Source organism: Colius striatus, chromosome 17 (assembly GCF_028858725.1).
Source record: "Colius striatus isolate bColStr4 chromosome 17, bColStr4.1.hap1, whole genome shotgun sequence".
Classification (NCBI taxonomy): Eukaryota; Metazoa; Chordata; class Aves; order Coliiformes; family Coliidae; genus Colius; species Colius striatus.
The window spans coordinates 13,340,374-13,356,462 of record NC_084775.1 but is presented as its reverse complement, the minus strand read 5'-3'; the positions used below and the strand labels follow the sequence as shown (position 1 = coordinate 13,356,462).

At 38.5% G+C, this 16,089-nt stretch overlaps 1 protein-coding gene across 1 annotated transcript in view; it reads left to right on the top strand.

Annotated features, from left to right (window-relative positions):
- Nucleotides 1-16,089, top strand: part of DNAH10 (dynein axonemal heavy chain 10) — a 53,216-nt gene that overhangs the window by 503 nt on the left and 36,624 nt on the right. The window contains exons 2-21 of the mRNA XM_062010337.1: nucleotides 1,366-1,469; nucleotides 2,222-2,327; nucleotides 3,240-3,355; nucleotides 3,824-3,965; nucleotides 4,743-4,900; nucleotides 5,583-5,813; nucleotides 6,259-6,449; nucleotides 6,901-7,099; nucleotides 7,837-8,031; nucleotides 8,655-8,825; nucleotides 8,990-9,166; nucleotides 9,507-9,629; nucleotides 10,316-10,485; nucleotides 11,125-11,276; nucleotides 11,589-11,753; nucleotides 12,424-12,631; nucleotides 13,513-13,669; nucleotides 14,818-15,294; nucleotides 15,450-15,608; nucleotides 15,912-16,028. Of these exons, the coding sequence (XP_061866321.1) occupies nucleotides 1,366-1,469; nucleotides 2,222-2,327; nucleotides 3,240-3,355; nucleotides 3,824-3,965; nucleotides 4,743-4,900; nucleotides 5,583-5,813; nucleotides 6,259-6,449; nucleotides 6,901-7,099; nucleotides 7,837-8,031; nucleotides 8,655-8,825; nucleotides 8,990-9,166; nucleotides 9,507-9,629; nucleotides 10,316-10,485; nucleotides 11,125-11,276; nucleotides 11,589-11,753; nucleotides 12,424-12,631; nucleotides 13,513-13,669; nucleotides 14,818-15,294; nucleotides 15,450-15,608; nucleotides 15,912-16,028 (3,518 nt within the window). The remainder of the gene's footprint in view (nucleotides 1-1,365; nucleotides 1,470-2,221; nucleotides 2,328-3,239; nucleotides 3,356-3,823; nucleotides 3,966-4,742; nucleotides 4,901-5,582; nucleotides 5,814-6,258; nucleotides 6,450-6,900; nucleotides 7,100-7,836; nucleotides 8,032-8,654; nucleotides 8,826-8,989; nucleotides 9,167-9,506; nucleotides 9,630-10,315; nucleotides 10,486-11,124; nucleotides 11,277-11,588; nucleotides 11,754-12,423; nucleotides 12,632-13,512; nucleotides 13,670-14,817; nucleotides 15,295-15,449; nucleotides 15,609-15,911; nucleotides 16,029-16,089) is intronic.

Below are 16,089 nucleotides of genomic sequence, written 5' to 3'. Positions count from 1 at the left end.
CCTAGTTCTGCCTTGGAGAGAGCAGAACCATCCCCACTGCAGAGTGGTTCTATCGTGCTCCTCCCATTTTGCGTGTGTGCAGCTACAGGTAACACAGATGAATTTTCAGATGGGCAGCAGGAGGAAGGCCCAGGTGAACTGTTTCCTGAGCAGCTGTCTCAGCCTTCTCTGGCTGAAAGCACGTGGGTAGTTTGAGTGACCAAAGTCCTTGCAGCCCTACTAGCATAGGGACTAAATATGATTAGCTACTGTGGCTTTCTTAAGCAGATCCAGCAGTATCTGTAACGTTAATATACAGATTTCCCTGGAAAGCAGACGTGATTTTGTGGATAGTGTCCTGGGCATTCTGACCAATTAATGTTTTCTCAGGAGCTTCTGCCTCGAGGTTCTCCTTTGAGATAAAGCTTTCTTTCATCTTTTCCAAACAGATGGAAAGAAAGAGCCTGACTGGTGTGAATAAAATTGACCCACAAGTAGACATCTTCCATCCAGTCTTTGTGATGTCTTTTACTGTCTTTATAATTTCAGATTTTTAGAGATTAATTTTCTTAAAGTAAATAGGGTTCATATGTTCCCTTTTATAGAAATGAAGTAACTCCCCTTAAGAGTTGCAAGCTCTTATCTTTGCTCTGGTGCTATTTATTGAGAGTAAAAGTGGTGATCCTGTAGCATTAAGACTCAATACTTTAACCATGGTATTTCAGAGAAGAAAAAAGAAAAATAATAAAGGGAAAAGGATAGAAAGAGTGTCAGAAGACAGACATGATTTCCTATGGCCCAGAGTTTCTATTCTCTGCTCTTAGTATCTGTGTAACACAGGCTTCTGAAACACTTACTTGCAGAAGTGAAGAGTCATGGCCTGGTATTTTATAGCCATAAAAGAATTTAGTTCATACTGTGCAAAAAGGTTAGGGTGACAAAGGTGAAGTGGTGAAGTTTGATGCATAAGTAGAGCAAAGGAATAATACAGTTCAACTTCCCACTCAGAGCCTCTGAATGGAGGCAGCTGCAGGTTAATGCTGAAAAGCAGTAAGGCAGGGACAGTTATTTATTGGTTGATAATAATATCGTCACACTAAGGATCCAGTTGGGGATGCAGCTATGCCTTTTCCACTTTTAAGTGTCCAGAAGCCTGTGCTGAAAGGGGAAGAAGACATGGTGCACCTTCTGAAAGTGTAAAATGAAGTTTTAAATTCCTGACTGGCTCTGGAATTCAGGTTTGGATGCCTGGTTGTTGAAAAGTGGTGCTGAACATGGAAGAAAATGCTCAGTCAATTTAGTTTGAGAAGAAAATTGAAAGGATCCATTTCACATGCATGGAACATCTGTTCTTTAATCGAGGTCTCTTGTGTTATTCTTTCTTAGGGATGACTCATAAAAGTAAGACATCCCCTCTGCAATCTACAGACAGTGAAAGTGTGTCAGGTCATACACCAGCTCTCTCTAGTGGGTCTGAACGGAACACACTGGTGAGTTTGTCTTTTGCTGTGTACATAGGAAGATGCTGGCTTTCTGATGCAAATGGTTCAGTAAAACTGTAGTTAAATTAAGGAGGTAGGGTGCAGAACAACCACTGAGAGCACAACAGAACAGGAAATTCCATTCAAAGCCTGAGGTACCTGGCACAGCCTCTAACATGAATGACACGACATTGCAAAGGGAGTTTGCTTGGCAAAACAATGACTTTTGGTGAGAAAATGCAGCAGTGAGTGACTCAAGTACCACATTAGGTGGTACAAAAGTTGCTTGTAAAAGTAAAGTTGCAGTTAGAAAAATTGCTAGGTAAAGACACCATGGAAGGAGCAGGTAAGACAGAGAACAAAAGCTTTTGTACCTCAAGTCTTTTGCATAATTAGATGCTCAGGATGGAGTCTGGGGTTTCTAACTTGGTTTATGACTGAGATGCAGGCAGAAGGGGAGTAGAGGCTTGCATGTTCTCACAAAGGCATTGAACTGTTTTCTGGTTTCTTATTCTTCCAGCACTAATGCTTTTAGTCCTGTTGTGCTGGAAAACAACAGTTTCCAAAATGTGATTTTTACTGTTAGATGAGTGACTTTTGAACATTTCCTTAATGTGGTTTACTTGGATGGCATTGTGAAGATAATTGAGTTAAATTAATAATTCTCTCCTATTGCTCACTGCAGGCAAACATTTTCTTGCTGTTAAGAAATGTGGCAGCATACAGTGACAGTCATACTTCCTTTTTATTTTCTGTTTCAGCTACAAGAATGGAAAGTTGACAAAGTGTGTTTCTATGTGGCTCTCGATGAAATCCCTGAAGAATTTGTGTCAGGTTTTACTGTCTATTTCCTGAGAGACACCAAAGGTATGTGCCCTGGATAACTGCAGGCTCAGTGTTTCCAGTTTTTCCATTTAACAGTAACTCACAGTGAGAAAAGGGGATAGTGGCTGGATTTGGGACAGAGCATATGCAGCTTAAATTAACTGGATAGGAATCCTTGCAGAGTAGAACCAGGAGTCAGGAATGTTTTCCCTATGAAATTCACAGAAAGTGATTCAGGTGAGGAGCATGGCTGGGGTATCAGGCTTCCTGACCTGACTCAAATTCTGATACACAACAGGAGCATGATTTATTCTGGTAGTTCTTACTTTTATCATGAAACCAATATCAGGAGTTATTCCAACATCTGGAGTAGCTCTGGTTCTGGTCACAATCAAACCTCAGTATCTAGTACCATGGGAAACAGCTTCTACACTAAAGCAGACAGGTACTTCCACATCTGATGGCAGAGATTGACCCCAACATCTGCATTTATGTGGGCACACTGAGCAGCAACACCCGTGGTTTAAAGCTATGAGGTATTTTATATGTGCCTGTTAGTTCCAGTTTTTCTAGAAACAGGGTGTTTGAGAAAAAGAAAATTATGATCATGTATTTGGTTCTTTTCTGTGCAAGATTTTCCAATCTGTCTGTAGAATAGGAGTTCAAATGAAGGCCACTGTTTTGTTTCAACAGAGAATTATTTCCTAGCTATAGGACTGGATTGTAAACACCTAGAGTCAGATGATCACACTTAGGTATTTTTCTGCCCTTCCTCAAAAAGAATCCACACTGTTTAAACCAGCATTAGTCTTGACAGCGACTTGCACCAAACCTAATTTGTTACAGTCACGCTTTGTTTTATTGAAGTTTTAACTTGGTATGGAAAGGAATTGATGTTTTATGCTTTCTGCATCAAATCATTAAATGTATGCTAATTTTTTGTATACTGTTTAGAAAGAATTACTGAACCTAGTGACCTGACTGAAGCTAATGAGGTTCTTCCTAAAGTGATTAAGTTTGGTGTATTGACTGATGATACTCTTCTGATGTTAAAGAATGCCATCTCCCAGGTAAATGCCTTACAGCTTTTTTATATGGAGTCTGGAGTGTTTCTGTGAGTGATTTGCCTGTTTAGTATTCTGCTGGCCATATGGATTATGCATAAACAACATTGATATTTAATGAGTGACCTTCATGTGCCAAAGTGAAGTTTGGTTAATATTTGATGTTTTATTTCCCACATTTTTGTAAAGATACAGAGATGGGCATTATTTCATTGCCTGGCCCTATATGAGAGCCATTTAAGAGTGTGACACCGGGTACCTTTATTCTTGTGCTGATAGATGTTTGTAAAAGCATGCTGGAGCTGTGCAGAAGTTGAGGCAGAGAGAATGATGCTAAAGAGGTGAAATGGAAGGAGCTGCACTTAAAGTTTAGAGCAACATATCCAATGCTTAAAAGAATTGCTAGTAAGCTGATTTTGTTGTTTTCCCTTTTAATACAAACTATCTAATCTATGTTACCTGGTTGAATTACAGGTGTTTTCACCAGCTCTCTCCTATAGTCAGCAGCAGACTGAAGGATCTTCCTTTTGTCTATGTAGTGAAAACACAGATTCTGAGGAAAGGAATTTACCAGCAGCTGAGCTTGCAGAAAGGAAAGAGCAGCCCGTGGGATACGGTAATACTGAGATGAGGAATGAAACTCAAATGAACAGGCACAAATTGTCACATGTTACTCAGCAGACTCTACAACAAGCTAAAATATGCCAGCACTGTGGTGCTGAGTACCTGACAGCAGAAAGGGGTTCACCTGGGAACGGCTTTATGTAGAGTAGCAAATACATGCAGTTTCTGGGGAAGCTCCAGACCTGAATCACATTTCTCTGCTGATAACTATTGTATTTTTACTGCCCTGAAGCATAGCAGGCAGTATGGAGAAATGGATGAAATCAGTGATGGACTTTCAAACAGTCTGGAGTTAAGAATAGGAGAGAGGGTAAACATACCTCTGCTTACCAATGTTCAGAGGACTCAGGCCATAGCAGGGTATAGAAAGCGGGAGACTGAATAAACTTTCACCTCTTGTTTAGCATCTCATGTCTGTCAGAGGCTACTGCCATGCCATTAAGGAGAGCATAGTGGCCTACAATAAGCAGATTGATAATCTTCTTCAGCAAAGTCCTAATCCTAATTCTCAATAGTAAGAGATTGGGTTAAGTCTTGAAAGCTGAGAGCTTTTCATTTATTTCTAGGAATAGCTCTTTGTTTGCACTATGTTAACTGTCAAGCAACTGATTGTGGTTTGCCATATTCTCAGTCAGGCAGAGCAGGTGGCATGTTACCTCTCCTCAGCAGCTGACATGATGGAAGGCAGAAGCTATTTCAGTGTTGTTATTTTTCCAGTGCTGATGGAATGAGACAGTTAATTCATGTTCTTTTTTTTTTTCCCCAATAGGAGATGCTAAACTGGAGATGCCAAGTATAGATCTAGATGGAGAAGTGACTGTTCTGGCCACAGTTCCAGAAGTAGTTGATGCTCTGGAAAGTTGTGCAATGACCTGGCAGAAATTAATATCCACAGCTGTAGAGGAACAACTGAAGAACGTTCCACAGGTAATGTTGTATATAACACTAAGCTGCTTTTATTCCCAGACACATTACTTCATTTCCCCACAAGAATCTCTTTGAATGATGTCTCATTTTAATCCATCTTTGATTGTTGGAAAGCCCTTTATTAATTCATGTAAAGTAGAAAAAAAGTAGTAAGGAACTGCATGACTTTGGGAAATAGAACATAAATAGAATATAAAGTAACCTACTGCAGATGCTACCCTCAGAGAATAACTGGAAAACTAAAGTACTTTTGTTATCCAAAAGAGCCAGGAAGTATTAGAAGCTGCAGTGATTATTTTTTTTAATAGATGGCTGTATTTTTGCTTGTAAAAAGCAATATCTGAAAAGAAATTCCAGTTGTAAGGTCCTGATTCTGCAAATACCCATGTGACTAATACCATTAAATATAGTGAGGAATTTCATGCCTACAAAGTTACTTGTACATAAGCTTTTGCAAGCGTGGACTCTCTACCTCCAACTCAGAGATACAATCCCTTTGAGCATATGTAAAACTCTTTTGATTTCAAGAATCTTCTTCTATCTGAGTTTTTTTGCAAGCTTGAATCATGTCAGTTTTTTCTCAGCATACAGTATGTTGAAATGAAGGAACAAATACAGCCCTGGTTATTGGTTTTCACTCTTGCATAACAGTCATGGAGAATTTTTCTTTTGTTCCTTGCAGGGTAATGGTCCACTTGCAGAAATTGACTTCTGGAGGGAAAGAGACAATACTTTAAGTGCTCTTACAGAACAGATAAAGCTTCCAGAAGTGCAAAAAGCCATTGAAATATTACAGGAAGCTCAATCCAAACATATTGGAGATTTACAGATGGTCTTGAGTGACCTCAGAAAACATCATGTGGAAGCTCTAGATAATGTGAAGTTCCTTTCTGTTCTTGAACGCCCTTTGAAGGTATGTACCCTTAAGAAAACTTTGTGGAGTTGTAGCTGTAGTGACCTGAGCTTGATTTTTCTGTTGATGTCATCTCGTTTATTTTTTGCTTTTTGAGTGATATACTCCAGCTTTTTTATATTGAACTAAAAAAAGGGCTTATTTCTTTAGCTTGAGTTGCATTTGTTCTAATATTTGAAAGGAGAAGCCCATTGCTGTGAACAGCTTGGTTTGTCAGTCACTACCTTGGGAGATCTTGATGGCATAGCTGAGTTGCAGAAACCAAAGATTTCTCTACTCCATTTTTGTGTGTTGCTTGGGCACCAAGATGGTTCCTTGGCTGAGCTATTGATTTAATAATGCCCCAGACTTTCTAAACTTCAGTTATATATGTAAGAAGTACTGGTTTGCATATTTATTTGCATATTTTCCTGACATCTTACAATATTTATCATGCATTTAATAGAATTTAACATATGGCACTGGGTTTAATGCTGTCTTGGATACAATTCCTCAACTGATGGATGCCCTGAGACTCGTGTGGATAATGTCCCGACATTACAACAAGGACGAACGGATGGTCCCCCTCATGGAACGAATTGCCTGGGAGATTTCAGCAAGAGTGCACAAAGCTGTGGATTTACATGTGCTGTTTAAGTAAATACTGGATTCTTGTTTAACTAGGCTTTGTTTGGCAAAAGCTTTGCTTGTTTTACACAAAGTGCAGTAGCTAATAGGCTTCAGTGTTTTTCACTATCTGAAGTTGTATGAGAAGGTCAATTAAAAATGAAATTACTTTGTGATTTGCATAAATTATGGAATCATCCCTGAAGAAATAGGTACTTGTCCTCTTTTGTCTTGAAAGGACATCAATCATAAAAACATAGTGGTAAAACAAGAGGCTTAAATACCATCAAAATCAGTCCTGATATTATCTCCTTTCAAAATCAATCTCATTGCAAGTTAAGGCCTCCCAGTTACAAGTTTCACCTAGATCTTGTATAGTTAGAAGCTGCAAAACCGGGGTATATTAATCCAGCTGAGATACAATTCTCTATCTGTAATCTTTCTATCTGTAGTATCTAAACTGTTTTGATTTGATTAATAGACAAGATAGAGCTGCTGCAAAAAAGAAAATAGCAGAAGCCAAAAGCACTCTTGACCAATGGAAGAAATGTTATTTTGATGTCCGTGCCCAAATCAAAGAATCAGGAAGAAAGCAGCACTGGGAGTTTGACCGAAAACGTTTATTTGAGAAAACAGATTATATGTCTTCAGTCTGTCAAGATCTGTATGATATTTTACAGGTAGTAATATAGACAATAAACATATGATCAGTGTCCTCTTCTGCAGAGGACATTCTTTTGTGCTGTACTCATTGAAATGTTAACAGCCTTTATTTCTATATGTGATTTTGTGTTTAAGACCTGAGCAGTGCCTTTGATGCCAACAAAGCTGCACGTCACACTTGACATGAAATAACTCTTCTCAAGATAGTGGTTGAGGACAGATATTACTCTGTGTGTTGCTGTGTTGAACAAAGGGACTTGTAACTGCTCACAGATTAACAGTTTTCATGGGTTTCTAGCTTAATGATAGACTTTTAGGTACAACAAGCCTTTAAGTATTCTATACTATAACATTTCCCCATGTATGAATCAGTGTACAAATTGCAGGATGTATGGAGAGGTGTGGTGCTCAGGCTAATTTCAGTCAGGGGAACTAGCAATATTAGTGATCCATCAGTGGTCTGGGTATGTGAAAACTGCACATGTGAGAAGTAGAATAAAAAGGAACAATCACTGGGTATTATCTGTTTTAACAACTGAAGTGTTGGGCCTTCGAGTGGGTCTTTTTTTTTCCATAAAGTTACTTGATGGCTTCTGTAGAAATATGTGAAATGTGAATCACAGCACAAATTGATCATTCTCTGAGATGCTTTTAGTTTTAAAGGAAATACTATCAGCAAGATGTGTTAAATGGCAAAAAACCAAGAGTGCCCATTAAAAATGAAGCTTTCTGGTATGTTGTCCTGAATTAACAGGTCACTGAAGAGTTTTGCAATATATTTTGTCCTGAACTGAAAGCTGTCACAAGGAATCCAAAGCGTGTTAATAACCTGTTGAGACGAGTACAGGGACTAACTAGTCCTATGGAAGAACTGACTTTTGACCCTTTTAGCATGAAAAATGAACATGACTGGAAATCAATTATGGAAGAATTTAGAGAAGAAGTTTCGGTAAGTACCATAGACTGTGATTTCACCTCATTACTCGCAATGTACAAATTCCTCCTAGAATATTAACCATTTCATTTACAGAAAGGGTGAGTTTGCAGAAGAAAAGAACATATGAGTAAATTTGTAAATGAAAGCACGAGGAACTTGACCAATGTTTTAAAGTCAGTATTCTGTTTCTGAGTTGTTTTCATTTATAGTTCCACTTCATCTTGAAAATGGTGAAGGACACTCTTTGTTCATTGGTGGAATTGCTGCATCATGAACAGGGGCTACATATGATCCCTGTCTCAATGAATGATGTCCTACAAAGAAGTAAAGCTTCCTTTTCTTGATACATTCACTCCTTCATCACTCAGCTACCCACAAAGTACAAATTGTCACAGTGCTTTTTGTGATTTATATGTCTGCACAGCAGACATGTTAATTAATGTTCATGTCCTGCAGCTTACTGGAAAGCCACGAGTTTGTTAGTAATGTAAAAGGTAAAAAAATAGTGAAGAAATGCTTGACCACTATTATATATATATACAAAATGAATCTCTAAGTGACAGAATTTCTTGGCTTTGGTTCTGCAAGGTGTATCTCTAAGTGATAGGATTTCTTGGCTTTCTTCCTTTGTTTAGATTATTGAAAAAGAGACCAAAAATTTTATTGATGAATCTTTTAAGACCCTTCAATCAGCAGAAGCTGCATTTGACCTGCTATTAAAGTTCAAACACATCCACTGTTGTGAAACTGTTCATAAGCACATGATGATGAAGTTCAGTGATATTTTGGACCAATACTGTCAAGAGGTATTCAATTTAAGGACTTCTTATGTATCACATGAAGCTGTTTACCTAGTGAAAATCCTTCAGCTGGAATTCTCTTCAGAGCTTGTGCTGTGTGTCAGGTTAGATACTGACCTGGGACAAGCAAGTGGAGAAATGATTCTTTGCCACATTGAATTCCCTTCTAGGTTGAAAATATTAAGCAGATCTTTGTTCAGAACCTCGAGGATCCACCTTTGTGCAAGGATCATCCTCCAGTGGCTGGAGCAATATATTGGGCACGACTTCTTTTCGATCGGATCAAACACCCTATTATTCGATTTCAAGAAGTAGAGGAGTTGCTTGCTGGTGAACGGGGAAAGGAAGTATGTTGGTTCTCTTGATATTTAATGAAGAAATGCTTTCTTCATATCCTTCTTCTAAGGATGTGAAAGTATTCTCACATGAGGGGAAGTTGTAATGTCAAGCCATGTTTGATGTGAAGAGCTGAGCGGGTCTTTCCCATGGTTTCCCAGAGAGACGGTGTCAGAATAAATGACAGAATTCAAGAGCCCAAATTCTCCATCACCTGCATTAACTACAAGGCATTACTTGTTCTCTTATCTAATACAAATTAGAAACTATATTAAGACATCACATTCAGACAGATTAGTTGAATGTTTTTCATGGTCTTTAAAACAACTTGTACACAATTTTCCTTTCTAGATAAAACAAATGTATCTTCAAGTGGCCAAGAGGTTGAAAGAGTATGAAGACCAAAAATACAAGCAGTGGAGAGGTGAGACAGAACAGAATCTCCTGCCCTTACTGGAAAATACTCTGCTGACTGTCATCACTGATGAGGCTGCAACCCGTGTTAGTCCAGAAGCTTCTGAGCAGGTGAGATAGAGGAAGACTGTATCAGACTTCTTTATGGGGAAGAACTGAAACCTGCTTTAATGGTCAGCAAGATTTCTTTAAAGAATAATATTTTAAACACAGTTTTGAAAGGAAAAGTTCAAAAGTTCTAAGCTCAGAAATGTTTGTGGTCTCTTACAAGACTTAGTTGCTCAATGACCTGGCAAATGAATGAATGTTGTTTCTTTATGTGTTCTTCCTTGCTGTATTTCCTGTTAATTTGGGGGTTTTGGCACAACATCTTTGGGACATTAAAACAAAAGTTGGGACTGAAGTTAGGTAGAGGTAAGATCCTGCAGAATCCTGTTGTGATGAAGCCTTTGTCTAACTATGAGCTTCTCGAACTTCTGGCATTTCTGTTGTAACTTGTTGCAGCAGGGTGTAAACAGAGGTGATTTGATTTGTTTCTTGTAATTAGCTTTCACTGAAGAAGTACTTGTGTATAATTTCTGAAACTAGAATGCTGAGGTTGCTATTGAATTTGGAAGGCATTTCCACAAGCTCTGAATGTCAGTCCTTTTACCTACTGCCTTATCAGAGGTCTCCAAGAGCTTCTCCTTCAACTCTTAACAGTTTGATTTTCCTCTTTTTTTTTTTCCTGTTTGCTTGTGCTGTAGAGCTCTGTAACAGAGGAGTCTGTCATCACAGAGAAAAGTGTCCACTTCATGGTAAACTTTCCTCCCTCACTTCATGAGGTTATCCTTGAAACAAAGCACATGGACCAGCTAGGATTTCAAGTCCCAGACATGGCGAGATATGTGGCATTACAGGAAGGCAAATATCTTGGGTAAGGTTGTAACAAAATATCTGCTCACATGCAGACTTATGATGACTTTTACATGAATTTGCTCCAGAACCAGAATGGGCCCCGAGTCATCAAATTTTGGAAATGTGAGAACTCTTAGTGACTTTTTTAAGAGACAAATTACTAATGGCCATATTGCTCTAAGAAGGTTTTATCTCATGCTGTCTGCTTCCTTTAGCCTGTAGGACTGTGTTATACAACTCAAATGCTGAGGAAAACCAAGGAAATAATTTGCTGTGTAATGAATTGTCAATGCCATTTAGATTTCAGCTCATGTTTAAACTCAGTGCTGTTTTCTTCTTGTGTAGCTTTGGATAAGTCACTTTTGCCCAAATTATCACAGGCTTTTAGCACACAGCTATGCTGATGAGCCCTACCTGGATTTTAAAGTTAAATTGATGTGCTTCAAACTGAGGGTGTCTTAAAAACCTTTCCTGAATTGGGGCAGGAGTGGTTTGTCTGGCTACTACATGAGCCATATGAAATGAAAGCAAATTTTGCTTTATCTAGAAGTCTGAATGGAGTGATGGAAGTGATCTCCTCTTTGATCTGAGTTCAGAGCTCTGTTGAAAGAAAACTATGATTTCTATGTTTTGTTGTGGTGTTACTTACACTCTTTAGGTATATAGATAGATTGAAAAGGATATTGGATCTCTATCACAAGTTAATGGGAACACTGAATGAAGCAGAAACCAAACTCCTTGATGACCATATTCAAAATCTCTGGTCTCTATTCAAATGGGGGCACAGAAGGCTCAACTGGATGTCCTTAGGTAAGGGAAGTATTATTTTAAAATGGCTGATTTTCAGTTAAAAAGATCTCTCAAATTCTGCAGTCAGTTTTTCATGTTATATGACAGCATGTTTTATATATAAAACACCGAGTGGGAATGGACAGAGACCCTTAGATAACAGCTGTAAGGGACATGGAGGAAGGATTAGGCGAGAAATCATCTAATCTACCTTTCTGCAGAGCACCCGTTGATTCTCACAGATAAAACATATGATTCTGGCAATTTTCATGCATTGGTTAAATATTTGTTAAGAGAAAAAAAAAACCCCAAATGGTTGTGGTTTCTTTCAAGGTGTTGGTGACTTCATTGTCCACTGTACAGAAACTGTGGAGAATTTTGAATTACTTATCCGTCGGATTCACAATAATTCTGAAGACATAAACAACAAACTTTTGTTCATAGAATCAACAAATCTCTTTAAGTTTCCACCTTCAAAAACTGGTGATGAGCTTCCTGGTAAGTCTTTATATTTTCACTTCCAAGCTCTGGGATGTTTTGTTTTGCTTTGTCTGCTACTACAACCAGCCCTTTTAATTGTTAGCAAAACCAGCTACAGTAACATGGTGTAACAGAGGAAGTACAGAGCTTCAGTACCCTAAAACTGATGGTGTCAATGACAGAAACATAAAGAGGAGGATATAAGTAGATAATTTCATTTGTGTCTATCTTGCTTTTGATCACTTTCCTCCTAGGCTTTCCTTTGATTTCATTATCCTTCTTGTGTGTGGTTGTGTAGCCCTTAGAGCTGTGGTCTGCATGAAGTGTCAGCTCCCTTCTGGGCTCTCTGAGCTGAACTGGCTTCCTCAGATGGAAACTGCAGTGAGGTCATTGTCTCACAGGTCTCTCTGTCTTTTGAGTGAGTGAATGATAGATCAAATTTCTTTGAACACTTTGTCTGTCTTCTAAAAGGTTACTTCCATATCTGCTAGTTGCTATTAAATAATTGAATCCATATGAAATCAGAGGGTTGAAATATGAACAAATTAAGCATTAGTAAGTGAAGATATTTTGTATCAGTACACTAGATCGATTTCATGTTCAGAAATAAAGCCCAACTCATTATTGCACTGTGCAAGTCTGTTGGGTCTGTTGCAGTTAATTGTACTATTTTTTGTATCTTTGACAGGAGCAGAAGAATTTTTTGAATATGTTAAGTGTGAAAGAGCAAAAGATGTGGCACATATGGTTAGAAAGTATTCTGCAATTCCACGATTCCTAATGAAAGTGGAAAGATCTGTTGCCAAGACAAACAGTGGCAAATCTCCCAAATTGGCTTCCTATTATGCATACTGGGAAAACAGGGTTTATCAGGTGTTGACACAGTTGATTGTGAAGTAAGTAATTTGTTTGCTTTAATGGATTTTTATTCTCTCATCTTCATTTTTTTCTGGATCTGTTGATCACTGATGTTGTTTGAACACCTTGGTGATTTCCAGTTTGAGACAGATTTGCATTTGTACTGGCTTTTTGTTTTCTGTGAGGAATGGAGAAGTGATAATAAGGTACAGGAGTAACACAAATTCAGAGAAAATGGATTTTGTTGACAGAAGGGAAAAATAAGACATGTTTTCTGTAGCGTGTGTAGTTGCATATCCCTGGTATATTTTTCAAATCAAAGTTTTGCCTTACTAAAGCATACCATTTTGAGAACTTGGTGTCTGGATGCTGGATGCATCCCTGTCATGTGAGGGGCACCAGTACAAGAACAAAGGTTTGCTCGACATTACTTGACCTGTTCTGCAATAGGTGGATCTGAGGGGTTGTAGCAAGATATTATAACAACTTATATTATAAGCAAGATATTATTACAATAGAGCATTGCAGGGTTAGAAAAGCTTCCCAGCCATCTCCTTGTCGTCAGCCATCTCTTTGTAATCTGGTCCATGCTCAGCTACTTCATTGTGCTTTCTTGACTGGACTCTTGCAATGGAGTTGACCATAGTCTCAGAGTCTGCTTGCAGAAGGATATTCCCTTGTATTCCTTCCAATAGCTTCTGTTAACTAGTCAAGCTTTTGCATTAAATCAGCATTAGTGGGACAATTTTGCTCTGATCTACATGAGCATTTTTAGCTGAAATCAGTGGTAACTGACTTCAGACAGGTCTGTTTACATCTCTAAGCATGCACCTGATAATTGCAATCTCTGTTGGGCACTTCCATTGGGGATTTCACTTGGTTATTATGGTCTTTGACGTGATTTTTTTCCCTTTCCCAGGAATTTGCAGGCTTTTAATGCAGCTGTTCTTGCAAATGTGCCAGTGTTCCAAACAGAAGCTATTTTATCTGTTCCTGAGATAATCTTGCAAACTAATGCCAGTGAGATTGAGAAAATGACTGCACAATGTGTCCAAGACTGTGTTGAGGTCACAAAGGTGACTTTTGATAAAGATTTACTTGTTGCCAAAGTTTGCTCGTGATCATAATGAATTAATCTTACTTTATGTTTGGACAAGCATAAATGTCAAGGGAAAGATTTATATTGCTTTATCTTGAAATTAAAGTATCCAGTACATTGTTCTAATTTTACAGGCTGTCCTAATTTTACAAACTGATGACAAAGGAAAAAAAATGCTATAAAGCTTCATGCATTTTTACTCAGGCAAAATACTTTATTACTTTTCAGCAGTTTTGCCAGGGTTGGTACATGATTTGGTTCTATAAATCAGCATCTACCAGAAGGAACTACTTTACAGATTGTACTGCAGATGTTGCTTTGTGATGTATGAATAAGTTGCAGGAATAAGGAGTGTGAGTAGCCTTCTCTGTATTGCAGCAGCAGAAAAATAATTCAGAGAAGGCTGGGAGAAGGGCATTTGGGGCACATCTAAGGCAGCAGGTTTACAGCAGACAAAATATCTAGCTTGCTGGCAAAGGTGTAGCAATATTTCCCTGCCTAAGTATGTGTGCATTGAACTGCTTTCCAGAAAAGAAACCAAATATTGTGGCAGTGTTACTGCCCTGTGTTGATGAGGAAATGATTTCAAATGTCACCTGAAATGAATAAATTTAGATTAAATGTGCTTCTTATGCTCAGATTTGCTCTTTTGTTCCACTGCTGCACCCAGTCTGTTTGAACTAATATCTCTTTTCCTTTGCCATGCCATATTGCTGCTATTGCTGAGAGTTTAAAAGCAGAGTAGTGCATGGGAAGGTTTGGGTAGGATGAAATTGACTCTTCTCAAGTTTATGGCAAAATGTAATTTCTTGCTGACAGAAGAAACATTTGATTTGAGAAACCACTCTCACCACTTCCTGCATAATCCCTTAGGTAATGATTAATTTCTTGACCAAGCCCTGGAACAAGCTGCCCAGGGAAGGAGTGGAGTGACCATCCCTGGAGGTGTTTAAAAGATGTGTAGATGTGGTGCTTGGGGACATGGTTTAGTGGTGAGCTTGACAGTGACAGGTGTATGGTTGGACTCAATGATCTTAAGGTCTTTCTGACTTAAATGATTCTATGATTGATTTGACTAAAATGACACAAAATAACTGTTTTTCAACCCTGTCTTGACAACTCTAGCACTTTGTACGATGGATGCATGGTACCTGTATTGAATGCCCTCCTCAGAATATTAAGGAAGAAGAAGCTTTCACTTTCAGCTTTTACAGCGACATCTGCCACAACCCTCTGGTAAAACACCAGGCTGTTCTCATATCTCAGAATGTCCATAAACTCCTGGCTTCTCTCAGCATGTATTTGAACCAATGGAAGAGGTACCACTTGCTGTGGAAATTAGACAAAGATGTAGCCATGGAGAAGTTAGCTGCAGAAAAGCCTACTTGTGTAACCTTTGATGAGGAGTTGCAGTTTTATATGAAGGTAGCTCAAGAAGTGACTCAACAGCCCTTGATTAAAGATGAGCAATTTGTCAGGCTTCAACTGACTCCTTTAGCCCACACAGTGCAGGACTATGCTAGAGGCTGGATGATTTCACTTGGGAAGTTGCTTAATGAGTCTGCAAGAGAGGAACTCTTCAGTCTTCAGGAAGAGATTCAGGTAGGTGTTTTCAGTTTGCTTTTGTTATCTTTATCACATAGACTGAAAAGTAATCTACATGTTATTTACTTGTGTTTTGTGTTTGACTCATCATTGTAATTCTGTTTAATTGCTTCATCAGTGTTGCTTCTGGGAGGTATTTTTGCTTTTGACAGAGATTATCACAGAGTCTGAAGAGATCTCCTGATTCCTTGGAGGATCTCAAACTACTCCTTGGCACAATTGCAGAGATCAGAGGCATGTCCTTCGAGGTAGAACTGAAATATTTGGACATCTGGGAGAGATATCGAACTCTTGCAATGTACAACATTCCTGTAAGTGCATGTCTCATAAAACACTGGAGATTTCAGCTAGGGGCACAAGTGCCTCCCATGTGAATGAATAAATGTTTTCCTTTTAAGATATTTTACAGAACCATACTATTACTTAGGTTAGAAGGGATGTCTGGAGACTGTCTAGTCCAAACCCCCTTTTTAAAACAGGATCTCCACATATTGTGTGTCTGATTCACATCACTTCAATAACAGTTTTGTGTTTTGTTTATCCTGTGAGCACATATCCCTTGCCTTCTTGTGACTAATTATTTCTTGTGAGAGATATTACTCTTTTTGTTTTAGGTAGCTAAAGAAGAACAGGAGGTGTCTGATAAGATTAAGGAAAAGTGGGAAACTCTCTTCTTTGAAGCATCAGAAGTTGATCACAACCTTGGAGGCATAAAAAGAAAATACACCAAGGTAGTACTTGTAATCATTATTGAAAAAAATAGAAATGGAAAGAAAAACAACTTAAACACTG